Here is a 27331-nt window from a genome sequence, read left to right as displayed (position 1 = left end):
CGGGTGACGATGCCGCCAGTGCCACTCCCCGGCAGGCTGATATCTGGGGGGGAAACAACCGCTTCCTTCCTACTGCTCTCCATTGGTGAAGCGGGAGTGGGCTGTACCATGCGTGCGGCGCCCCCCGCGTGGAGGCCGTTGGAGGAGCCGTGAGGAAAGGCGGCGAGCGCGGGAGCGGCAGCTTAGGGCTGAGCATGGAGAGCTGCGACCTGGGCGACCGCCAGGATGGCTTCATTTGGCACCGCAAGCCCAGCCCGGCGGCACCGCGGGGGTAACGGCACGGGAGGGCGGTGGCGGGGCAGGGCCGGTCCAATCTCGCACAGCGCTGCCAGGACTTAGTGCCGGGCTCCCGGCCGCCATGGCCCTCTTAGGTGCTGCGCTGCAGAGGAGAGGCCGAGGTCAGGGAACGGAGCGGGTAGGGCTGTCCGGAGCCCACCTGAGCTTTTCTGCAGTATATCCCCGTTGAAGGCGGAGCAGGTCCCCAAGGAGGCTGCAATCAGAGATGCTCTCAACGTGGGCAGTCATCCCAATTATTTTTTGGTTTTAATTGTACTGGACAAAATGCCATTGATGGATTCCCAGACTTTAATCACTGTGAGGGTGGTGAGGCACAGGGTGCCCAGAGAAGCTGTGGCTGCCCCATCCCTGGCAGTGTTCAAGGCCAGGTTGAACGGGGCTTGGAGCAACCTCGTGTATTGAAAGGTGTCCCTGCCCATGGCAGGGAGTTAAAACTGGAGGAGCTTTAAGTCCCCATCCAACCCAAACCATTCTGTTATTTAGACAGGAGATGAAAATACTATCTGGCCCAAGCTGAAGAGCAGCAGTGTGAATGTTGCTTTGGGGTACTTGTATGTTGCTTGAACTGGGGAATCTGGATGCAGCTCTGTGAACTCCTAACTTTATTCTCCTGGGTTAGTTGTGTCAAAGAACTTTTGAAAGGCAGAGAGTGATGTTGAGAAAGTCCTGTGAGATGCTGTAGCTACACTGATAAATACTTGCATTTCAGGGTACTTTTAAACTCAGAAGTCATGCTTCAGTTGTGGCTTTTTATTATATTAAAGACCCTAATATCACTAAACTTTAATTATAGTTTAGGGTAGTTTAACATCTTTCTAATTTCAGTTCTATGGCCCTTTCCTTTTACTGCAGATAAGAATCGGCTTAATAGAATGAGGTGCTATTAGTTTTCCATGACTGCATGGCTTCTTCCCATATTCACTCACAGTTTGTAGTATACACCAACAGTTGCATGCAAGTGCTGGGTTGTGTGTTCTGCCCTCTTAGAAACTGAAGTCTCAGACAGCTGTTAGCATCTTCTATAGCTGTGGTCACAGTATTTGGCAAAAGCCCTGCAATCTCTAATCAGCCTGCAGATGCCCTATACAGTTTTGGATGTAAATTCAGAGTATAACTAAATATCTACGTGCTGACAGAAAATAATTGGTTTGCCCAGTGTTAGCAAAAAAGAATCTAGTAGTAGCAGATTTCCCAAATCCTAATGTCCTGTTTCCTTGAAAAAACTTCTTACAACTTAGTCTGCACGTGGGCTTTGGTTCTTGCACCAGGCTCCATTTTATGCTGACAGCATGCTACAAGGATAAAATGAGAAGAACCAGCAAGTCAGATTACATTATATCAGATGAGTAATGATAAAAAAAAACTTTCTTCATGCTTTTGACGACTCTGGGGAAAAAGTGGTCTTAAAACCGATTTCCCCCACATCTAATCCAACTGGTTTCTTGCAGTGATTTATAGCTTCTGAGTTTTCTAGTGTATTTCTTTACAGTGATAATACAGGTTCCTTGTTGTTCCAGGTTCCAGAGTGCTGAATTGGGCCTGCCTCTAGACTGGTAGAAGATACATCAGCATATATGCTACTGTTACTAACCAGACACCCCATAAAAGAATAGTGAATGGTGGATTTCCCCTATCTGCTTTACATGTTTCCTAACTACTGTCCAATACAGTGAATGACTTCCTTTGTTTAGTATATTTTTTATGTTAAAAATATGTGTTTTTTCAAGGAAAATTTTTTCATAGAACACTCTGAATAATTAGAATTGTAAACCCATAACTAGGAAGCCTAGGTTTGGAGAAACATACTAATAAACCAATTCTAACCATGGTTGTTTTGCTTGCTTTCTTCACAGAGTCCTAGTAAACATAATTCATAGTGTCAAAGGATACCATTCAAAGACAATACGTTTTCTGAACATGGCTTTTGACAGTGCTGGGGATTCTCTACTTGCTGGAGACTACCAAGGGAATATATATGTTTTTGACTTGAATGGAAACAGGTAAGAACATTTCTATCAAGACATGTTAATTGTCTTGACATCTGTAACATTCAGGGGAACCGAACTTGCTTGGGTAGCATGCCACAGGCCTGGGTTTACCCCTCAGTTTTCCATGAATATGGAGATAGCTGCTCCAAAAGATCAGAAATTTCTAACTTTGAGCTGAACAGGCAACAATTTCATATAACTTTACCACACGGAGTTATTCTTTGGATGGTACCTATGAGCCATGAACTAATTATCTAGACCTGATGTTGCCATTTGCAGAAATATATTAATCAGTCTTTTAAATTTCATACTGTTTTAAAATATTAGCATTGATTTTTAGATTTATTATAATGAGATATGATTTATTGCTCCCTTTTGAGTTATTTTTTTCTCAGTGAATTGTATTGAAACTGATTAAGTTATTACTTCACTTGACATTATGAACCAGAGTTTCCTTACGCAATGAGAATGTGTATTTTGAAATAGGTTCAGCCTTGTTCAGAGAACAATGCAGGCTTGCACTGCTTTGGCATTTAATCTTCGCAGAAAGACAGAATTCCTGGTGGCTTTGGCAGATTATTCTGTTAAGTGCTTTGATACAGGTAAGGAGATATTTGAAGGCTTATGATCTGGATTGCTAGAAAAACATGTATAATTTTAGTGTTTATGTCAAATTTTGGTAAGATTTTTGATGGAAAGCTTACTGTGCATTTTATGCCAAAACCAGAAAAGTTTGAGCCCATGTGGGTTATAGTCCTGAGGGTAAATGAACCCTTTGCATTGTCAAAGTTTCTCAAGTCACACAGGCATCTGGTTAACTGAAGTCTAGCACAGGATCACAATTATGTATGTTACCTTTTTTAAAGTCATTCTGGGTATGTTTGCTTAGAATGAGCAAACATACATGTAAAATCAACCCTAAATCAGTTGGAAGTATGAATTTGAACCAAATTCAGTTGCAAATGAACCAGTTATTAATTATATTTACAGTAAAATATTTGAACAAAGAGGCAGTATACACTAAAAGAACTATCAATATGCAAGTAGATCTGTATTATTTAAATACTGTAGATATTTAAAATGAACTTTACAGGCCAGCTGCATGTCTCTGTCTTGATTAGAAGTTAAATGGGTGAATTATCCTTAGAGATGTATTACATAATACTTACTTGGTGGGCTTTACCTTCTTCTGTAGAAGCCATATTCTCTAATCCTATGTCATTGCCTCCTGGGTGGATATTTTCAAGCACTAAATTCTCTGTAAGCACAGCAGCAGGTCAGCTGGAACCACCCCATGGGCTGTCAGACAAACTACCCAGTGTAAATAGTGTAATTGCCACAAATACAGTTTGATTGCTGAGGGAAGATTAGTGGTCATGCAGTCACAAATAGGAGACAATGTAGTAAGAAGAACCATTTCCTTAGTATGCAATATACAGCATAAGAATGTTTCAGACTCTAAAAGAATTACTGAGGTGTTGCTTTCTGACTGTGCCTTTCTATAGTCATAGCCCATTGTCATTACACCTTTCTTCCTTTTACCTGTAAGTGGTTGTGTAGTCACTCATACATATTGTCCACAAGTAAAAACAAGTGGAGAATTTTAACTAGAACATTGAGTCTCAACTTCTAGAGATTATTGTGGATAATTTGATAATCTTACCTGATCACAGTGTTAATGACTTTTTAAGACTGATTCTTAGGTTAAATTAAACAAGTCTGTGCAGGAGAGTTGGGCTTGGTCAGCCTGGAGAAAAGAAGGTTCCAGGAAGACCTTAGAGCAGCTTCCAGTACCTAAAGGGGGCCTACAAGAAATCTGGAGAGAGACTTTTTACAAGGGCAGATGGTGACAGGACAAAGGGGAATGGTGTTAAGATGAAAGAGAACAGATTTAGATTAGATATTAGGAAGAAATTCTTTACTGTGAGGGTGCTGAGGCACTGGCACAGGTTGCCCAGAGAAGCTGTGGCTGCCCCATCCCTGGCAGTGTTCAAAGCCAGGTTGGATGGGGCTTGGAGCAACCTGGTCTTGTGGAAGCTGTCCCTGCCCATGGCAGAGGGTTGGAACTGGATGATCTTTAAAGTCCCTTCCAACCTGAAGCATTCTGTGATTCTGTGAAGTTGGTTTCCTGTGTGAAACTGAGAATAATTTATGAAAATTGTTACTTGGAGATGAGGAGATGGTTATATTTCTCTGAGGTGTAACAGCTATATGAAGACTGATATGTTTGTTTCTTGTCTGTGATGGTAAATGCTTATATAAGAGGTATGCTTAAAAGTCTCTTTCACAGCAGTGTTGTCAATAAAGAGTAAATTTGATTCACTTTGAATGACTTTCTTATCTTTTGATTTTTTTTCATCAACCCCTGCAGAAACCAAGGAGCTGATTAGTTGGATGAGAGGACATGATTCTTCAGTGACTTCCATCTCTGTCCATGGCTCGGGCAGGTATGCCATCACTACATCCACTGATACAGCACAACTGTGGGACCTGGACACCTTTCAGAGAAAAAGGAAGCTGAATGTTCGTCAGTCTGTGGGCATTCAGAAGGTAAGTGAAGAGCAGTTGCTAAAGGGTGAACAAACATACCTCAAGAGGAGTGACACTGCATTTTAAAATCACAATATTTGAAAATATTCTTTAAAATACAGCTGAATCTTTTGTATGGTTTTTGGGTATATTTCCTTAACTGTCATCCTGTCATGTCACCCAGATGACTGGAATCATGACTCAATAGCTGCAGAGATCTGCTGGGAACTTTTAAGGAACCTCTGTCTTTAGAGATACTCAAAACTTGGTTGGATATAATAGAATACCAGGCTGGAAGGGATCTCAAGGATTTTCTGGTCCAACCTTTCTAGGCAAAGCATGGCATAGACTAGATGTCCCAGCACCCTTCCTAGCTGAATCTTAAAAGTGTCCGGTGTTGGGGAATCCATCACTTCCCACGGGAGATTATTCCAGTGACTGATTGTTCTTGTTGTGAAATATTTTCTGCTTGTGTCCAGCTGAAATCTCCTCAGGATTGACTTGTACCCATCACCCCTTGTCTTTTCCATGTGACTCCTTATAAAAAGGGAGTCTCCATCTTCTTTGTAGCCACCCTTTAAATACTGGAACATGGGGATAAGGTTTCCCCTGTACCTTCTTTTCTCAAAGCTGAATAAACCCAGTTCTTAGCCTTTCCTCATAGGGCAGGCTTCTCAGTTCCCAGTCCTTTGATCACCTTTGTGGCCCTTTTCTGGACCCTCTCCAGCCTGTTCACATCTTTTTTGTATAGCAGGGACCAAACTGAGCACAGTATTCCAGGTGTGGCCTGACAAACGCTGAGTAGAGTGGGAAACTTACATCTTTATCTCTGCTGGTGATGCTTTTGTTGATGTTCCTCAGCATCCTGTTGGCTTTCTTGGCTACAGTTGCACACTGTTCACTCATACTGATCTTGTGTCCACCAGGACCCCACAGATGTCCTTTCCACAGAGCTGTCTGTCCCTTTCCACAGAGCTGCTCCCCAGCCAAGTAGATCCCTGTGGGATGACCTTGACTAACCCAGTTTAATCTGGAAGTTGGAGATGTCTTTTTGATTGACCCTGCTTTGACCAGCAGTGGGCTTGGAGGACCTCCAGGGAGTGATTCCAAACTAAATGATACTGGGATTTAAGGGTGTTGTTAAAAAAAACCATACAAAACAATAGTTTTACTGTCATAATAGTGACTTCAGACAGTCACCATCACCTACCTCATTCAGCTGCTTGTTCCAAAGCTGCTCTTCTTTCTACACATGCTAAACACTGGATGTGGGAACAAACAAAGCTGAAAAGTAACTCAGCAAAAAGAAATTGCTGCTTTTCAGCCTTGTGGTTTCTTTGCATGACACTTATACTGGAACAACACAGAAGCTGAGAAAGGTGACATGTTTGTGTCAGGGGGTGGTTTAAGTAGGTCTTAGTGTTAACGCTGCTTTAAACAGGTCTACCTGCGCCACCCCATGTCAAAGTTTGGCGTAAGTACTACAGAAAATGCTGACGCAACGCCTGAGGTTTGCTTACACGTGTGCTGCTCTGCAGTGAATAGTCTTACAAACACCACTTCAAACCAAAGTTCTCACCCTGCTGGTCACTAAGCAGCCATGCTGATTTTGCAGAGCAAGGCTATTCATTTAAGTGTCTTCACCGTGTTCTAGGTCAGGCAGAAATTTTGTCAGCTTGAAATAGTCACCTAACAATTACTGTGGAAGACCATGAATCGATTTTTGTTTGTTTGTTTGTTTTATTTAAAGTGTTCAGCCGTGCACGTTGCTAAAATAATTATGTCTTCCCTCCAAGGATGGCTGCATTTCTTTAGTGGACAGGATTTTCCTAATGCTCAGTATCTGTGTAGGTACTTCTTACTGATAAGTAGCTCTTGGAATTTGGTAGGATCAGGATGTTACAGTATGGAAACAACCTTTAAATCCAAACAATAGTGACTGTGATTGAATGAATAAATCACTGTTTAGGAATCAAGACCCTGCACTTTTTGTTTTGCTCTACCATTTCTGCTTATGCAAATAATCCAATTTATCCAGGTTTCATTTTCCTGTCTTTAGAATAGAATCATAGAATAGTTAGGGTTGGAAAGGACCTTAAGATCATCTAGTTCCAACCCCCCTGCCATGGGCAGGGACACCTCACACTAAACCATGTCACCCAAGGCTTTGTCCAACGTGGCCTTGACTGCCAGGGATGGAGCATTCACAACTTCCCTGGGCAACCTATTCCAGTGCCTCACCACCCTTACAGTAAAGAACTTCCTTATATCCAATCTAAACTTCCCCTGTTCAAATTTTAACCTGTTACCCCTTGTCCTGTCACTACAGTCCCTAATGAAGAGTCCCTCCCCAGGATCCCTATAGGCCCTCTTCAGATACTGGAAGGCTGCTATGAGGTCTCCAAGCAGCCTTCTCTTCTCTAGGCTGAACAGCCCCAGCTTTCTCAGCCTGTGTTCGTATGGGAGGTGCTCCAGTCCCGTGATCATCCTCATGGCCCTCCTCTGGACTTGTTCCAACAGTTCCGTGTCCTTTTTATGTTGAGAACACCAGAACTGTACCATATACTCCAAGTGAGGTCTCACGAGAGCAGGGTAGAGAGAAATGATGGTATTTACTCCCATGTCACAATTTAAGACATACAGATAAATGCTTTATTGAAGATCACATTTATTATTAAACCACAGTCCTGACACTCACTGCCCAAAGTTGGATTCTTGCTTGCTGTCTGAGCTGTCATAGAAGTGTCACATCAATCTCTGCAGTGTGCTTTTTTGTGCCTCTTCACTTAAACCCATTTGCACTCCAACATACACCTTCTGTGAAGTTGGCATGGGGAAAAGCTAATTTAAAAAGACAGAAACTGAGCTGCATGCTGCAAGAATAGCAGTTGAAAAAAAAATGAGATCAGAGAGCTAAGAAGACATTTACAATGACCAGTTCCAAAGCATCACTGCTTATTCAACGGCTGCTTGCAACCATCCTGTGGTATTTTTATAGGGCAAAGCAGAAAATGAGGAACTGTTCAGTACTCCAGTTTATCACAATTTAAACTTCATCTATCTGCATGATAGACATCTGCTCTCATTTCATTGTCTAGACTTCCTCAGGGTCCCTGCAGGAGGACAGGCAGCTCTGTCTGAAGATAAATGACTCTGGTAGATAAGGTAACTCTTTCCCCACAGATAACTTTTGCTCACTGTCAAGTGACTAATTTGGACTGAACATCCAACTTTCAGTCACTAACATTCAGTGAGATGAATCCCATCCCATGTATCCAGATTTACAGATTTTCAAGGCACAAGAGGCCATTCAGACCAAAATTCTGAACTTCATAGCACTGACTGTTAATCTCAGCCAGTAAGTACTTCAGGTAGTCCCTTAATGTTCACATAGCAGAAGACATTTCCTGTTTAGCCTTTGGAATTATAGGTACAAGGAATTTGCTGAAGTTGCATGTGCTGCTGCCAAAATAGAACCTCTCATCTAAACCATTAACTTACCATTAAACAAGAATGTATCTGCTGACATCCAAAACTGTAAATAATCCTTTTTTTCCTTATTGAAACAGATTACACATAAGCAATAAACATGTTCAGACTAATTTAAGGAATATATATTTACAAGCTTTTCGGTTTTGTCTTCATTCATCCTCGCAGTAAAATCTGCATTTTGTAGTTGGAGATACATTGCTAAACTTTCTACAGCGTTTTTTACTTTTTTTGTATGTAAAACTGAGAAGTTAAAATCTAGAGATGAATGCTTCACAGAGTGCATTTACAGACTGCTGGCACTATCTGAATGCTGAAGCTAGTTTGTAGAGGATGCAACAAGCGGTTACTCAGTGAGCTGTTCTGGCTCACATTTCCCATCCACTCCTCCTCCTGGATTCATGTTCCCACCATTTATATTATGCCCTCTCTGGCACTCATCCGAAACCTCCATAAGACAGTTTAACAGACATAAAAATAATACAGATAAAGGTATGCTCCATTTTTCTGAGTTAAACTGGCTTAGCAGAGGGTGCAAGTCTGAACCAGTGTGAGGGAGAGTGGGTCTGTCTAGGCTGTGACAGGGGGGATCTAAGCCTTCCATTGCAGCTGCATTGCAGTTACAGTTATACCCAGACTGTCATGGTTCTTCACTGTTTTATTTTGCTGTGCACGTTGGTCCAATTTAAAGGGTATTTCCTTGACAGTATGTTCCATTTTTTTTAATTTTATGTATTCTTCTAGGTTTTTTTTCTTCCACTGAGTAACACCATCCTCAGCTGTTTCAAAGACAATTCTGTTTTTGCATGGGAATTCGATACTCTTCACTGTAAATACCGTTTGCCAACTCCTGTAGAAGGTTCTGCATTAATTTATAAAGCCTCTGCAGTTACCAGGTAAATTGCTATTTTTAACGTTCTAAAGGCAAACTACAAAAATTGCATTTTTAAAACAGGTTTTCTTTCCTTTCTTGTAATGTTTTGTGGAAGTATTGAGCTATATTCTGGGATAAGCTTTTGAATTCTGCTGTGACATTTTCAGCAAGGATCGATAGCAGCTTTTATTACAGTCCCATAGCTGATTTTTAGTGACCACTAAATTAAAATTTATCCTTTGCAAAAGCAAATTTTATTATTTAGGAGCTATTTTGTTCTTTCAGGAGAGTAGAACAGGAATAATGGCAGATGCAAAAGTGATTTGAGGGCATAGAAGAAAACGTACAATCTCTTTTTTGGCTAATACAAACTTGAATTATAGTATTCTGATGGAAACTTTATCTCATCGGGATCCAGAGATGGCCGGATTTTTGTAGCTGGTGGAAAATCAAATCAGCTTCACTTATGGTGTTTAGAATCAAAGCAGTTGACAAGAATAATCCAAATGCCTCCAAAAGTACGAGCTGTTCGTCATCTGGAATTCCTCCCTGACAGTTTTGATGGGGGCTCCAACCAGGTCAGTTTATGTACAAAGCTTAACACTGGGATATTTGGCTAGTTGATTCAATGCATATACTTTGAGGAGTTTGGGGGGATGCTGGGGATATGGGCCCATACCATGCTAAAAGAAACTTCCTGTGCTAAATGTTCGCTCAGTTGCTCTTTTAACTTAACAGAATGTCATTGCTGAATTGGGCATTCCTCTTTATTTTACATTGACAATATTAATCGATGAAACCTTTTAACTTATAGGTCCTTGGAGTGTTAAGTCAAGATAATATTATGAGATTTATCAATATAGAAACATGCAAACTTCTTTTTGACATTGGGAGTAACGAAGAGGGAATTAGTACAGCAGCGATTAGCCCCAATGGGAGGTATATTGCAGCAGTAATGGAAAATGGTAGCCTGACTTTATACAGTGTCCGAGCTTTGACTCAAGAAGGAAATAAGGTAGAGTGTTTTATATTTCTTCAAACAGCAGTAAATCCGATTAAAGTTGATACTTGTCTATGTAACTTTTGTATCAGGAGTAGTTTGCAGATGTGTTGGAGTGCCATATTTAACACTACCAATAAAGAAAAAGTAGTTTGTAGAGTTTCCTTCATAGTTACTCCAGCCTGTCAAGTAGTATGATGTTTTAAAGTATATATAACACTGTGTTTCTGGTGTTGGGTAGAGGGGGAAATGGTATTTCTTTCTACAGCAGTTTGTATGGACCACTTTATAAAGAAGTTCTGTGGGAGATGGAAACAGCATAATTATGCTGCTCCTGTTCCGTTTCCTATAGGAGGTGTTTTGCAACTGATGCTCTTTAAAACCACAGGCATGAATGGTGCTTTTGTCACTATGATTTTGTTGTTCTTACTGTGTTATTGGATGCCAGCATCCATCATTATGACACAATCATACTCCTAATCCTTCCTAAGTAACAAATGTTCTAAATACCAGTTCTTATTTTATTAAAGTAATTTATTAATGGGAGTCAGGTTTCTAAATCCAGAATTCCATGTATCTTTAATCACCATGCCTTTGAAGTAAACAGTAACCAGCTTTGGATAATGATGGAGTTGGAGCGGAGGAAGGATGTGTAGAGATGTCACACATGCATTCCATTTACACTTCTGCTGCCGGTTTGACATGACCTGGGATATCCACTTACTTGCTTTCCCAATCTCCAACACTGAATTAATGCCTTGCTGACACTGAAGACTAATTAAAGTTTGTAAAGGGCTTTTGTTTTCTTTTTAACTGGTGCTATAGAAATGCAAACTATTCTAGTGATCTTGAGAAACACACTAGAAGTAAATAACCTGAAGAGGATATGATACACATTTATACTGCACTGAAATTATATTTCTTTGTTTGCTAAGCAGGGAAATAACATGATGTTTGGGTTGGTTTGGAAGCTCTGTAAACTTTCTCACAGTCTTTCTAGTTTAATACAGCAGTTTTATTCTCTGGCATACTTATTTAGGAGTACACAGACCATACGTGTTTATTTATGGTATAAATGTGTCTCTTGTTATGGCCACCAAGCTCAAAAATATGGCATAACATAGAATAAACAAATTACAGTGATTTTAATGGAGATATTTTCACAGAGGTATTTTCACTCAATATTAGCCTCCACCCCCCGTGTTCAAAGTAGAAGATTGGTCCAAGTGCACAACAGAGGCAAATAAATTGACCATGAGAGTGACTTCAGAGAGGTCGAAGAGGCCTTGTAAATCCAAAGGAAGCAAAATTCGAACCAGATTGATGAAACTGCAAGGGAACGCATCACTTGAAAATAAAGAGGTAGGAAGAAGCTGTGGCTATTTTCTTCTCCAGTCTGCAGCATTTAAAATTCATTGCAAAAAAAGTATGTAGTTTCTTACTTTAAAGAGTAAGTTCAGGCACTTATTCACTTGGATGTTTGAGCAGAGAGGGAATCAAGGGAATTCTAGTACCTTTTATTCTCTCTGTTTAGCCCATACTCCTGTATGGGACTCAGGCAGAGCTGCCTCCAGTCAGCTTGTGCTACCTCTGAAGTTGTTCAAGCACCTTGTGACATACTTGGATATTTGCTAGATCAGATATGCTGCATTGCTAGTGAACTGCACCTCTAAAATGTCTGTCTAGAAGTCATTAATTTTTTTATTAATTCTTTAGATGTGTTTCTGTTACATTTATTTCCCGTCTGTCATCACTGTGCCATCTTCTCTTTATCTTGCATCTCGTGTAGATATATTCTCATGTATATACACACATATATATACAGACACATATCTGTATCTATGTATATCTACCTGTAACATTCATTGCAATATGATCTATTCTTCTTGTCAGTATTCCTTATGGTTTGGCTATATCCATTATTTAGTAATGTATAGCTTAGTCACTTGGGTCTAATGTGCTTCTGACTGAAATCAGTGGTAGCTGTTCTTTGAGTTCAGTAGTAGGTGAATGATCTGAATTATCTTTTTTGTTGTTGAAATACCTAGGGTTATGTAACAGGAGTATGTGTTATTCTATGATTCTGTGTTAGGAACTTCACTATTTAATTACTGTCATGGATTAGAGAGTGAGCAAAGATATTATGTGATAGAAATCCTTACACTTACTGTTGATCCCCTATGTTGTAGAACGAATTGCCAGGCGGATTAAACAAGAAACGTCTGCAGACCTTACTGAAAGGATTTGGAGAATATCCAGCAAAGTACAGGTATTTCTGTGTGCATGTTCATGCTTGCACAAGACAAAAGTGCTTGTGTTTACTGGCGTATGAAAGAGAAGTTGCTTGATTAAGTGTGCATTTTAATTGCAGGATGTTTGTTTGGCGTTCCTTATTACAACTTCCTGAAAACCACTTGGCATTCAGTAGCCTAATAGATAAGGGTACCCACAGTGCATTTGTGAATATTCAGAAGGAGTATCCCATCAAAAATAGGAAACTTCTGAGAGTTTTACAGAGGTAAAATACATATTTAGATTTACTTAAATACAGATTTTTGTTATCATATACTGATCTGAAATGTATCTAATAGCTGGAATCAGCTGTAAGGAAAATTGTGGAATGATCTAGTAGTGTGCTTATGCAATTTTGTTTTTGTAACTCATCAAATTCTGCATCTACCTTGTCATTTACACAGTCTTTCTATGTTGTGGTTCTAAAATGCATATTATATTTTTGTTTGGTTTTGGATCGATGTTTTCTACATCTTTGTTTGCTTTTGCCTACAGGACCTTATCAGCTCTAGCTCACTGGTCTGCTATCTTTGCTGAGACACCTTATATTCCTTTGCTGGCGTTCCCGTTTGTAAAATTATTCCAGAACAACCAGCTGATCTGCTTTGAAGTTGTTGCTACAGTAGTAGGTAAACAGTGATTTTAAAAACTCAGCTATGCTGCAACATGTTTAAGCTTTCCCATGCAAAAGAGCTTTTCCTGATGAAATGAGTGAGGTATTTCCTAAGAGGTCACCAGGCTCTCTTCTGAAGGTGTTGCCAGGAATTAATAGGTAACAACTGTATGCTTAGAACAAAACCCTGCTTATAAATAAATCAAAACATTAGGCTTCTTTTTGCAGTGTTTCTAGCAAAAAAAGTTAGTAGTATTTGTAAGGTCTGATCAGCAAAACCAAGTGCATCCAGTATAATAACTGCACTCCCTAAGACGTGGGAAAAGTAGTCCCACCCACCCACCTTCTCACCCGCTCCCAGTCAAAAGGGAATGATCTCAGTTAAGGTTTTACTGTGTTTAGTTGTCCTAAGCATGTGGTAACTCCAATTTAGACATTTGGCTGAAAGCTGGCTATGGCTGTGTTCTGAAGAAACATTCTAAATTAAAGTGCTTTGCACTTAAATTAGTTGTTGCAGCTGCTGCTAAGTCTACAGAAGATATGTGCTGCCAAGCATACATACCCACTTTGCAAACACATGCTGTTAGTGAGTAAGTATCCAAGTTTACTGAAATTATTCTTAGTATGTTAAAAATTACTTGATCCAGGCTGTAGTTTCATAAGACACAAATACCAGTGTAAGTATTCCCATCTGCCTCCAACCACTTCATCCCACAGCTCACAGACTTCTTTTATTTTTGAGCCGGATTAGTTCTTCAGTCTGGCAAAGTGAACTGACATAAACACTCATGCTAGTGCAGCTGGAGCAGCAGTGAACTGTGGGCATGGTTTAGAAGTAAATGCAAGGAAAGAGGAGAGATTGGGAGTAAATTAAGTAGGTTTTGCTGCCTAAAACCACCTCTTAAATTCGTAGCCTTTATAACTAAACTTTAAGTTTGTCAAGAGTCCATTGCTCTGGATTACAGTGGATCATGTTGGGCTTTTTATTTTCTTTCAGTTAATTTTTGTCAACACTGGTTTGAGTATTTTCCCAATCCTCCAGTTAATGTCCTTGGTATGATGGAAAATGTTTTGGCACATCATGACAAAGAACTACTTCAGCATTTAATAAAATACAGTGTGACTTCGCAGGTAATATTCTAACCAACTTTAGTATATGAAATAAACTGCAGTGAATGACAGTGCACTAGTCTTTGATTTTGACATAGTTCTTTTTGAGGGAGTTCTCATTAAATAACAGTGGATTATATAGGAGTGTAGAGAATATATCATTGCTTTCCTGCAGCTTTTCATTTTCCATGATCATAAATCTCATACATGCTATCATAGTTAGAAGTCATTTGCTTTTGAGTCCACATTGCTTGAAAATCTCTTCATCAAATTATAACTGTATTTTTTTAAGTGGACAGTGAAGAATTAATTTTGTAATCCTTATTTATCATTAGGGATTATTTTAGCTTCACAAATCTAAACAGAAGATTTAGACATCCAGTGAAATAAAAAAATTACTTTTAACCTACCCATGTTAATTTTGAATGTTTGTAGTGGGTGATATAACTTATCTTCAAATACTCTAAATTATTACCTGTTTCTGTAATAAATTGATAGATTCTTGGTATAAGGCAAGAAAAATTCATGTTACTTCTTTAAATGGAATGTCAAAAAATATACTAATGGATTATTTTGCCAATTTTCCCAAATAATGCAGGTTTATGCTTGGCCTCTTCTAGAAACGCTGTTCTCTGAGGTTCTAACAAGAGAAGAATGGCTGAAAGTCTTTGACAATATCTTCTCCAACCATCCTTCATACTTTCTAATGATTGTCATTGCCTATATCATGTGTTCCAGAGCTCCCTTGCTTCACTGTAACCAAACAGCAGATTTTGAGGTAAAAATCTTCTTCCTATTTAAGTCAGTATCTACAGAGACATGTGTAACTTTGTTGTTATGGAGGTTAGAAGGTGTCCTGGGTTCAGCTGTAACCGCAACAGAAGGACATTAATATATTATAAAGTGTTTCCAAACAACGTCATCTGGTACCTGACAAATATACAATAATTGAGTAAAACATTGAGCAATTTCCTGCAGTTTCATGCAACAAGATATTTAAAAGCTTTCATAAGCTTTCTAATGGCACTAAAAGCCATTTTGTAAACATCAGTAGTTGTTCATCAACAACAAAATAATTCTGCCTTGTCTTGGGGATCTGCTGAGATTCTGTCCATGGAGACAAGGCACTATCATTCTGTCATGTTTCATTATTTTGCCGATTTACAAAATTAGACAATATTATTTGACATTCTCTGAAGCTAAGTGAAAATATTTGCTTATGTTTAGCCTTACGTAGGAGGAGGGTTTTTCATATGAAATATCTCTGTAGGCAAACAAAGGATTCCACCTTGAAACTGTGCTTGTGCGTCTGTCATCGACAGACATCGAACAGCCAACATTATTATGTTAAAGATTTTCTAGGTGAATTAAGGTCATTGACAGGAAGAGAAGTCCTGCAAGAAGAGGAACTTTGAAGCTTTATGTTTGAGCACCAAAAGTTGAGGAAGGTTTATTCAGTGGTAGGAGAGTCTGTGCAGGCAGTTGAACACTCAAAATTCACACTTAGCTTTCTAGATCCCATAGGCAACTCCCATTTGAAAAGAAGGTAAAGAACCAGAGCATATTTTTACAACTTGAAGAGGTTTGGATCAAGTCATTTTAACCAGTGATACTTTACTAAGTGGTAGGGGTAACTTAGTAAACCCTTTTAAATCAACTTTTGAAATACAGAACTTGCTAATTTACCTAATTATTCCCATATAGACATATTAAGAATTTGCTTAATCTTTTGTAGAATGTAAATGGAAACATGTCTCTTACAGTATTTCTTTCATCATCGTAACAACCTGGACATTAATGTTGTGATTAAGAAAGCTTATCATCTTATGGAGGCTACACCACTAGATATCCATCCACAGTGTATGCTTGATGACTTCATACCACTTACGAAAGGACAGTACCCTGTATTTAATAAATATCCAAAGTTCATTGTGGATTATCAAACTCGGGAACGGGAAAGGATCAGACAGGATGAAATTGAATACTTACGAGAGAGGTATTAATGGGAAGGTTGAAGACAGTATCGGACTGGGAGGGACACAATTGCCTTTTTCTGTTATAATGTGTATGCTTGAGAAGAGAGACAAAATTCAGGAAGATGACTTTAAATAGCTGTTAAAGGTTAAGAATTGTTTGATCTGACACATTTTTAAGTTAAATTGGCAGTCTTTTCTTAAAAACTGTTTGTTAATTCACAGAAAATATTGGGCCACAAGTCTTCAAACTTTGAAGCTTATAAGTCAGAGCCTAAACCACTGTTCGCCTTGTAATGTGCAACTTTGTGAAGGGCCTGGAGTTTTTAGCTTGCTATTGAAATCAGTGGGTACCATGATGCCAAAGCACCCTTAGAAAATAGTTTTTGGTACGAATGTGAGGAAGAAAATATCTACAGTTATCTGACATGCTCCGTTGTCTCTAACAGTCAGTATTGTAACTCTTTCTCTTCACTTTATCAGTACATAAAGGGGATGCCATACCCATTCATGACATCACATTTCAGCAATTCTTTGCTAGTATAGTCATCAAATTCTAAATAATCAAGTAAGTTCTTGATTCTTGGCTTGAATTATTAATGTCATCTTCCATTTAGACAATTAGCACATGAGTTAGAAGTTAAAGCACAGGAACATAAAGCAGAAGATGAAGCCTGGTACCGAAAGCAGGAGATACTTCGAGAAGCTGAAGAACAAAGGCGAAAAATTCTGCTGGAAGAAGAAGAGAAGCTGGCAGAACAGAGGCAGAGGTATTATAAGAAGTAGTAGGGGCCTGGCTACTGTACCCTGTTATTACATTTTTAGCCATGAGTAAAGAAGAAATAACCACTAATTTGTATAAATTGCAATGTGGGAAAACAGTGTGGTCTGGTGGGTCAGATTTTGGTGTGGGAATGAAGTGATATGGGTTGTATTACTGCCCTGCCTGAGGGAATAAACTAGCTTAGAAGCCAAGTCACTTCATAGTTTTGTCTTGGCTCGCAGCCTTTTGTCAGTCTCTTTGGATTGTGAATGCTCATAAACAGTCAATTGCTGTGTGTTTGCACACTGAGACTTAAGCCTCATACTGTGGGCAGACTCACATTGCAAATATAGGAGTCCCTTACAGTATCGGTGATTGTACAAATCCTTGGGTTTCTAGTGGAATTGGAAAGAACACTGCTTTATGTGTCAGTTGCTGAGTAAAGAGTTGTTATAGTACTGAAGCTGAGCTGTTAGTTTGTATATTTTGCAGTTGTAAAGGTTTAAGGAAATTTCAACATCTCCATAGATTTTTAGATCAACTGCACATAACCACAGAATCACTTAGGTTGGAAAAGACCTTTTAAGATCATTGGGGCCAACCATTAACATAACACTACCAACTCTACCACTAAACCATGTCCATAAGTGCTGCATCTGCAAGTGCTTCTCTTAAACCTCTATAACCTACAGAGTAAGTTGTAAAAGGCAGTGAGCCTTTCTTGCAGACTAATGCTTGAGTTTGTAGTTGTGTTCCTTGAAAGAGTTTGATATTTTCCAAGTAAAGTTAGGACTAATTTTGTGCAGAAAGAGATACCAAGGCACTGGTAATTATTCTAAGGAATTGTTTCTAGTTCTGGATGGTTGAAGTAGTAAATTAGTGCTTATTAAAGCAGAACAAAAGTAGGGCACAGATCTTAAAGCTTATTAGGTACATTGCTATTAGAGGATATCTGTGTCTGTGAATTTAATTTTGTCTTGTAAATGGAAACTGGACAACTTACAGGAATGAAAGCAACTGTCCTAAGCTTTCTAAGTTAGAGATTAGCCCATAGTAACTAATGAATATCTGCAAAGCAAGTTTGTGTTCTGTGGTACTGACCTTTTATATATACAAGTTCTCTTGTTTCTGTTTGTTTCTGCTTTGAAGACTAGCTGCTGTGAAACGAGAACTGAAAGTAAAGGAACTACAACTTCTAGATGCTTCGAGAAGGCGTTTTCTGAAATACCAGCAAGATCAGTGTCAAATGGAACTGAACCGTCTTAATGATGAGATCATAAGAAAAGCTGAGTATTGCTCAAGCAATCATTTTCTTGAAGGTTTATTAGTTAAAATAAGCAAGGAAAAAAAGCATAACTAAAATTTCAGTTGATGTGCTGTGATTTGTGAGTCCAGAGGTGTATTTAGCATCAAATGGACTGCTTTAAGTGGTAAACACATAATTTAACAGTTTTATTTGGCACTTAACTGTGTTCCGCTGACTTGCTTTAACTGGCAAAATTCCTGGGAAAAGCCAGATTCATCTGTATATTGGCAGTGATGAAAAACGTACTGAGGTCCTTAAAGGACTAGTGAATTCTCAGCTGCCTCTGGGCTGTATGTCCAGTTTGCAGATTAACTCTGCCATTGATGGCGAGACTCCACCGAGGTCTCTAGCCAGGCCTGGCTCTGCTCCCATGTTACTAATACAGGCATCATGTCATGCAGATGCTGAGAATGGAAGTTTAACCTCATGAGCATAAATTCTTTGCAGAGCCATTCCTTGTGTCTCGGCACCACACTTCGCAGAGCACAGTGCAGCTGTGTGCTTGTTTCTGCAGTGAGGGCACTATAAGATTCATTAGCTCCAACTCAGCACAGGTTTTGCCAGGTGCAGAGTGGCCACTTCCCTCTCTTGTGTACTGTCCTCCACAGCATTCTGGGCTCAGAGACCCCTTATTTAATTTGGAACTGCATCTGGCAGGTTATTAGCACTAGATAAAGCCTGATACTTCCCTAACATGCCTGGCTGAATGCAAAACTATTATGTGCCTCTTCCCCATCTTGCCCTGTGCTTTTGATATGCAACATATTCCATTACATGTTCATGGTATGACAGAAAGTGAACTAGAACTTAGAAGTAAGGTATGGCTTGGGATTTTGGACATTCTCCCTGATCCTGTTTTTTTAAGAGAGAAGATTTTCTCCCTTCCTGTATTTTCATGTGTTTCTCTTCTCCTCAAGGCATCCCTGAGAGAGCAGGAAACAGCTGCTACTGTTCAAGATGTAGAAGTACGATGGATGGAGCTTGAATCACAAAGACATCTTTTTGAGCAGGTAATTATTAGGGAACCTTACAGATGTTTATATCTTATGGTTCTTCCTTTACATTTCTCAGATTCAGTTGTATTCATTCAACCAGATTTTGTGAGGAGAAAGGGGGACTTCCCCCCCTTTCTTCTCCGATACCTTTTTTAGAAGAAACCCTCTGATAAAAACATTGGTAGAACTCACTGTTACCTGTTTTTCTGAGACAAAATGCCCATATCCTCCCTATTTTATTCTTCTCTTGTGCACAGGTACCACATGGTTGTTGCGGGGTTTAGGTGTGTGTTGAGAAAAGTGAGGAACATGTAAATAAGAATTAAGTCTAGAACAATATGTTCCTCATCCCAGAAACTCCCACGTTTTCATCTGTGATATCCAGATAGTCTACATTTTCTGGAGAGAACAGTATAGCAGATTGATGTAGTTGATGAAAAAATGTCTAATTGACAACATTAAGCAAAAAGGAAAGGATGATTTGTGGGGAATATGCAGTTCCTTTCTCAAACGATTGACTTATAATTCAGAAATATAACGACTGAATAGTAAAGGGTTTTAATCAATAATACCATTTAAAATTAAATATGGGTTACTAATTATAAATAATTATTATAAATGACTAAAAAGCAAGGCTGCCAATGGAAGGCCTTAGTAATGTCTGTTTTGGTTTGAAACAGTTAAGTTTAGTGTTTCAAAATCACATTTACATGTGCCCCTCTCACATATGTATAGATCCAATAGAATGCAGGCAGATATCCAGATAGCTAACCCGTATTCTGAAAATAGTTAGGGTTGGAAAGGACCTTAAGATCATCTAGTTCCAGCCCCCCTGCCATGGGCAGGGACACCTCACACTAAACCATGTCACCCAAGACTCTGTCCAACCTGGACTTGAACACCAACAGGGATGGAGCATTCACAACTTCCCTGGGCAACCCATTCCAGTGCTTCACCTCCCTTACAGTAAAGAACTTCTTCCTTATATCCAATCTAAACTTCCCCTGTTTAAGTTTTAACCACATTACCCCTTGTCCTATCACTACAGTCCCTAATGAAGAGTCCCTCCCCAGCGTCCTTTTAGACCCCCTTCAGATACTGGAAGGCTGCTATGAGGTCTCCATGCAGTCTTTTCTTCTCCAGGCTGAACAGCCCCAACTTCCTCAGCCTATCTTCATACGGAAGCATGTGTTTGTTTCTATTTGGCTTTTTAAAGCTTTTGGCCATAGCCTTTTTATAACTTACGCTGGGCTAAATTTCTTTTAGTGTTTATTAAATACACAGCCAGCTGCACTGTGGCTACATAATGCAAACCAGACTGAACTCATTTGTGTTCCTGTACATGTAAAGTCAGCTGTTTAAGGGAACTAATTTTCCAGTGATCGTCCTCTTTAGGCTAGGAAGGTAGCAATTATTTAACTAACTGAGGATATATGTCTGCCCACAAGAGTTTGGGTAGACAGGCATTGCCTGTCACATCCTGAACTGTTTCTCTGCCGTTAGTGAGAGGCTGTACTCAGGCTTAGAAGGCTGAGTGTGCTAACTTTGCTTCAGAACCGTGCTGACACAGCTCAATAGATTTCCTGCAGGCCTGGGAAGGGTTGTTTCTTCTCCAGAAAAGTGTGCAGGTTATGTCCAAATGAATGAGAAGAAAAGGTGGTGTGAGCTAAAATTATATTTCTAGATCTACTGCTGATTCATGCTACTTTGGCAAATAATCTGCAGTCAAGATGCTGATGTGTTCATTATAAGGCCTCCTACCATGAAACATGATTTGTATTTGTGAAACATTTTGAGGTTTTAGCTAAAGTGTGCCATGAAAGTGCAGAATATTTTCACAATGAATCTAATTAATTTAAGTTGGAATTCTGCTTTTATGCTCCACTGTAACCCAGGGAATGGAATTATATCAGTATCAACCTGCAAAGACCACTGTGATGACTCAGGCTTAGAGTAATTCCAAGTAGATAAAGCAGCAGGGTATATCACTTTCTTGCACAATTATGATACGTAGTAGGATGAGATTTGTGGATATATTCAAATACTTGTTTAATGAAATTTTAATAAATGTTAAAGAGGCAGAATTACACGAGTTAGTAGCTTAGCAACAATAACTTACATTTGTGTGTTTGGCAGCATCTAATCAAAGATCAAGAGACAGCTAAAAAGGAAATGAAAGAAGAGGTGGATGCCCACCGAAGAAAGGTGGATCTGGAAGATCATCTTGTACAGAGATTGATGAAAATACATAGAGAAGACAAACAGAAACCTCAGATGGTAAGATGATTGGGTCTTAATGTGTATTTTGGGGAGTTAGTATGCTAACTGTACAAGTAGTTCTAGTTAATATCTTAACAGCAATTAACTAATTGAAGGTAATGCGAACATATTTTCTAAAGGCATTTTATTTCCAGATACCTGTACTAATAGATTGTGATGATATGTCTAAAGTTTTGAGGTTTTCAAAGATCTGAATGAAGTGTCCAAACAGCTATATATAATACTGAAATTCTCTGGGCCTGCCATGAATATTTGCTTTACTTAGAAGGCCTGTAAGTAAGGCATATAGAAGTAAGATTCAGAAGTGCTTTTCAAAATAGTCATCCTCCTGTTAAGGAACATGTTTTATTTGCAACCATAATAAAACAAAAGTAAGCCTCAGAGGAACTTTCAGTTGGTAGTACTTGGCAGGAAATTCAGCTGTAGAAGCTGTCTTCCAGATCACAGTAATGAATGTGTTTAGCTTGACATTAGGAATTGTTCAGATTGTCAAGCTCAGAACTTGTAACTGCACAGTTGGAAAAATAGTTGCAGCTAACCCACTGCCCATATGCTTGGCATCTGCATTTATATTTTGTCTAGAAATAAGCATATGGGTCTGAATTTTTGTAAACAGCCTTTGATTTTTGGAAGCAGATGGACGTGGGTGGAAGTATTGGCATCCAGGTATCAGTCTTATGTTAATTGCACCTGGAAGTCATATTAAATGCATGCTCAGAAAGCTAAACTCCCAAAATCATGGAGAGAGTTGATGCTTTATTCAAAAAGATTTTTAAAATACCCCAAAACCAACAAAACACAGAACAAAACAAAGCCTATCAGTAAGGGAAAGAATAACAAGGATGAAGCAGCAGAAGAAAGCCCTGATAGATGAGACAGCCTGTGGCAGTGAAAGGAGGAGTAGCTCAGCAGGTAAAGTCTCCCAGCAGGAGCATCTAAGAGTGATACTGGAGAACATGTCAGTTCATCTTACCTTATCTGTAGGTAAGGCTGTGTACCTGAAAGAGACTAAGTGGATTGATGGTAAGAAGGATGTTTTATTAGGTGGCTGAAGAAAATTTAGCCCAAGCAGAGCAGAAACTCCTCGACACCGACTGGAGGTTGCAGGTGTTGCATAAGCTAAGGCATGATGACCAGGCCCGAGAGAAGCGTTATGAAGAGATAGCCAAGCTCCTGCATGACAACAGGGTGAAAGAGGCTGAACTGCTCAAGGCCATGAGGGAAGCAGGAGAAAAAAAGGTACTTGCACTATTGCTCTTTCTAGGTGAGACTGACACAAATGTAACTGTCTTTTGCTCATAACGTGGTGGTGCATAAACCTGAAAGGTACTGAAAAAATACCTTTTGTTAGCAATCTCCTTTCCTGTTTTGTCTGGAAATTTCTGGAGGCACTAGAGCAAATTGGTGAGGATATTTTAGACTTAGGAAAGACGTTGCTAATTCTCCAAGTTCCTCTCTTTTTCTTTTTTTCTCTGACCCAAGACTTTTTACCTTTCTCTAGGTGTTTGAATGAGAAACGTTTTCAAAAGAAACATTCACTTAGTTTAATAACATATATTTGAAAGGTGACGTGTAATCTGTAATAATCTAGATGGTTTTATTTGTTGTGTTTTCCTTGCAACACATCTGTTGAAGACACATTTAATCTCCCTGTTGCACAGTGGGAAGAAGTTATACAGAAAAAAACTCAACTGGAGGAAGAGCAGAAGGCTGCTGCTGCTGCAGATGAGCACAGGAAGCAGTTTTTGGAAGGCAAAATGAATGAGGCATTAGAAGTGGCCGAAAAGCTGCAAAGAGAAGATGGCTATTTTGGTGAGCATATAGATAATGGCAGTTCTCCTTGTGTGGGTGTTGGCATGAAGCATTCAGCAACTGAATAAAAACTAAGTGCCCAATATTAGGAATAAACTTAAGTTTAACTCCTTTACGTAAGTGCTTTTTGGCAGTATTCTTTCATGAAACCAGTGTATCAGCCAGAATTGGAAAAGAATCTCAGTTTGGTATCTGTGTGGCTTGCAGCAATATAAACGGCATTTTTGGTAGGAGCACAGGTTCAGCTCAGCTTACGCCAAATGTAAAATCATAGAATCACAGAATAGTTAGGGTTGGAAAGGACCTTAAGATCATCAAGTTCCAACCCCCCTGCCAGGGGAAGGGACACCTCACACTAAACTGTATCACCCAAGGCTTCGTCCAACCTGGCCTTTAACACTGCCAGGGATGGAGCATTCACAACCTTCCTGGGCAACCCATTCCAGTGCCTCACCACCCTAACAGGAAAGAATTTCCTCCTTATATCCAGTCTAAACTTCCCCTGTTGAAGTTTTAACCCGTTACCCCTTGTCCTATCAATACAGTCCCTAATGAAGAGTCCCTCCCCAGCATCCCTATAGGCCCCCTTCAGATACTGGAAGGCTGCTATGAGGTCTCCATGCAGCCTTCTCTTCTCCAGGCTGAACAGCCCCAACTTTCTCAGCTTATCCTTCATATGGGAGGTGCTCCAGTCCCCTGATCATCCTCATGGCCCTCCTCTGGACTTGTTCCAACAGTTCCATGTCCTTTTTATGTTGAGGACACCAGAACTGCACACAATACTCCAAGTGAGGTCTCACAAGAGCAGAGTAAAGGGGCAGGATCACCTCCTTTGACCTGCTGGTCACGCTCCTTTTGACGCAGCCCAGGATACGGTTGGCTTTCTGGGCTGCAAGTGCACACTGAACCCAGCTCATGTTCATTTTCTCATCAACCAACACCCCCAAGTCCTTCTCCACAGGGCTGCTCTGAATCTCTTCTGCCCAACCTGTAGCTGTGTCTGGGATTGCTCCGACCCAGGTGTAGGACCTTGCACTTGTCATGGTTAAACTTCATGAGGCTGGCATCAGCCCACCTCACACGCATGTCAAGGTCCCTCTGGATGGCATTCCTTCCCTCCAGGGTATCAACCGAACCACACAGCTTGGTGTCCTCGGCAAACTTGCTGAGGGCGTACTCCCTTAAAAATCCTCTGTCAGATAACATTGTCCTGTGGTGACTGACATACAGTACTAGAATGAGAAGTGACTTTGCCAAGTATTTATTCATAGGGAAAAAACACTTATGTGCTTCCAGCATTGGCTAGCACATCCTTCTCAAGTGCTATATTTTGCATGGTTTTGCAGATGTTTCTACTATTCCCCCATCTCCACACAACTTTGGTGATTAATAGTTAGTGATTAGTATTGCTTTGGGTGAACGTTTTCAGACTTTGCCCTTATTTCCCTAATGGTTTTACTATAGAGCAATTTGCAACTGGAAATTATTAAAATGGGTGTCTCCTCCTAAAACTGGAAGTAGGAGTAGCCATAATCCACATGATCTTTGTCAGAAGATTAATTATACAGGAAGAAACAGCACATTTGGAGCCATAATTTCTGAAAATGAAATGCAGTGATGCATAGCTTTGACCCATGGAGTAGGAACATTGACTTCTAATTCTCAGCAAATTGTACTTGCCATTAGCTGGGGTGAATGACTGTTCCAGTTTTGCTTCCTGGAGGAAAACTGTTTCACCTCAAGCTAGAAAAATTCACTAGAATTTTAAACACTTTCAGTTTAATTTACAAAGAATCCTTCTCTCTATCCCCATAGAGAGACTGCCTGATTTAAAGACTGGACATACAGAGAGAGGGGTAGAACTCCAGCAGGTGCGAAGGTCTGGAAACATTTGTCTGAATGATTTATCCTCATCAGAGTCATCATTACATGGTAAGTTCCTAAGTTAGGACCCTCCTTTCTTTCACATTTCATTTCAGAAGCATGACTGGAACAGCTCATTGTGCAATTGAGTCATTATTAGTTGTGTAGGTGTTTAGTGGGTAGTAAACCAGTTTATTGTTGTGTTCTATTCCACTCCTGAAAAAACTGTCTTTGCTAGCAGGGGCAGCACAGATAGGAAGTGCCTGGAGGGTGCCACATCAGTCGTATTAAACCTCAGCTCAGCTTAATCCCATTCTGACCTATCATTTTACCTGTGCTTTTTTTTTTTTGTCTTCATAGTTATATGTGATTTGGGGATGTTAAGACGATGTAGAACTGTCTTTCATCGAAGTCTTACTAAGAGTTATAGTCTGCAGTCATTATCTCTGAGCTGTCCTAGCTGCTCTGTGTGAAAGCACAATTTTAAGCCATATGTGTCTTAGGTATGAAGCTCTGTATACAACAGGAAACACATTATCTATGGCTGGCCAATGCGATCCCCCAGCATCGGACGTTTTTGGAACAAAAGAAAGGCACTGCTTTCAAAGAACTTGCTTTTACAGGTCTTAGGTCTGTTTCACCTCAGTGGTAGTAATAAAACATAGCATTGCTATGCCAGAAATATCTGCTTTCCAATAAGCATTCACAGTACTTGTGAAAAATCATTACTTGCAATGTTAAGTGTGAGTTTCTTGTTTCCCTGGAACATTCTCTTCTCCAGGCTGAAGTACCTTAGAGAAGACTTGCAATTCCTAAAGGGCCAACAAAAAAACTGTAGAGGAACTTTTTATATGGTCCCAAAGAGTAAGGACAAGGGGCAATGGCTTTAAGCTGAAAGAGGGTAGATTTAGATTAGGTATGAGGAAGAAACTTCTCATTGTGAGGGTGGTGAAACATAAGAACAGGTTGCCTGAAGAAGCTGTGGATGTCCCATCCCTGAAAATGCTCAAAAACAGGCTGGAAGGGGCTTGGAGCAACCTGGTCTAGTAGAAGGTGTCCTGCCCATGGCAGTGGGGTTGGAACTGGATGATCTTGAAAGTCCCTTCCAACCCAAACCGTTCTGTGATTTAGACAGGAGACAAGGAGACCTGGCACGCCAAGAGTGGGAACTGATGGCAGAAGTCCGACAGCTCAGACAAAGGCTGACCTCACAGGCTAGAACCAGACATCCTCCAGCTCGACTCCCAGCTACACCATGGATGCCTTGAGATGGTTTGCTCTGGACCTCAGCTGTACATTCAAATTATTCATCAGTGGAATGCTAAATATGTATAGTACAATTAGGGATCAGAGATTCTTTATAGTAAAGGCCTTCAAAAATATTTTTATATAAAAATAAAAATGCTGACTATAAAAATGTGTGTTGTTTGTAACCTTCTAATTTTCTTAGTAACTATAATGCTATTTTTACTTATAAAATAAACTCATTTTTTGCCATCATGTTATTACACCTGTGGTATTTGTATCATTTCTCCTGGTAGATGCCATGACTTGAAGAAAGAAACCACTGTTAAAATGTTGGGTTTTGCAGTGATGTGTTAAGTAGATTCTGCAAGTTGCAGCAGTGAAATTTGCAATTGGAGAAAATATCCTTTCCACTGACAGCCAACCACTTGAGAACAAAGCCCAGAGAGCCTGTGGCACCTCCGTGGCTCGAGCTACCCACAGTTGTTAACACGTATTAGCAGGTTTGTTTCATGAGAAAGAGGGAAGAGGAGATGCTGCTCGGCTGGATTTCACTGGCTAATGCTTATACCAAGAGTAGAACATTATGTGGTGGTACACTAGAAAAGAATGAGGCAGAGTAAAAAAGTGAATCACTCGCAATTGCTACACATGATGCTGATATCAGAGTAGATTTGGCTGTGTAAAAATATGAGGACCTGGAATTTAATTTGTTCTACTTCCCATGGGGGGAAGCTCTGGGGTAGCAGTATTGCAGCAGGACTGCTTGTGGTGCCCCATGCGTGTTGAAGCACCATGCTGAGGCCAGACCCAGGCAGTGGCTCTGAACCAGCAGATCTTTATCACATAAAGACTTAAATGTGCACCAGTAGTTACTTACCCTCATATTGGCATCCTCTGTG

General features: G+C 39.9%; 1 protein-coding gene across 1 annotated transcript; it reads left to right on the top strand.

Annotated features, from left to right (window-relative positions):
• Nucleotides 1-48: 48 nt before the first annotated feature.
• On the top strand, nucleotides 49-26689 carry TBC1D31 (TBC1 domain family member 31). Its single transcript, XM_062627088.1, has 22 exons — nucleotides 49-271; nucleotides 2151-2297; nucleotides 2772-2887; nucleotides 4657-4835; nucleotides 9048-9199; nucleotides 9596-9755; nucleotides 9992-10192; nucleotides 11366-11539; nucleotides 12367-12446; nucleotides 12549-12695; nucleotides 12965-13098; nucleotides 14080-14213; nucleotides 14791-14970; nucleotides 15956-16188; nucleotides 16783-16935; nucleotides 18078-18213; nucleotides 19152-19244; nucleotides 21366-21506; nucleotides 22554-22748; nucleotides 23171-23321; nucleotides 25137-25253; nucleotides 26316-26689. Exons 1-22 carry the CDS (start codon nucleotides 195-197, stop codon nucleotides 26450-26452), a joined length of 3237 nt encoding a protein of 1078 aa, XP_062483072.1. The 5' UTR covers nucleotides 49-194; the 3' UTR covers nucleotides 26453-26689.
• Nucleotides 26690-27331: the final 642 nt, after the last annotated feature.

Source organism: Pezoporus occidentalis, unplaced genomic scaffold, assembly GCF_034315485.1.
Source record: "Pezoporus occidentalis ecotype Australia unplaced genomic scaffold, CSIRO_AGI_Poc_V1 ctg3, whole genome shotgun sequence".
NCBI classification, from domain to species: Eukaryota; Metazoa; Chordata; class Aves; order Psittaciformes; family Psittacidae; genus Pezoporus; species Pezoporus occidentalis.
This window is presented reverse-complemented; position numbering and strand designations above follow the sequence as displayed.

Excerpts from the sequence above, each read along its gene's own strand:
- TBC1D31 (XM_062627088.1), top strand. The coding sequence starts at position 195 with ATGGAGAGCTGCGACCTGGGCGACCGCCAGGATGGCTTCATTTGGCAC. Across the intron at positions 12,447-12,548 it reads GAATATCCAGCAAAGTACAG|GATGTTTGTTTGGCGTTCCT; the intron begins GTATTTCTGTGT and ends TTTTAATTGCAG. Across the intron at positions 14,214-14,790 it reads AATACAGTGTGACTTCGCAG|GTTTATGCTTGGCCTCTTCT; the intron begins GTAATATTCTAA and ends CAAATAATGCAG.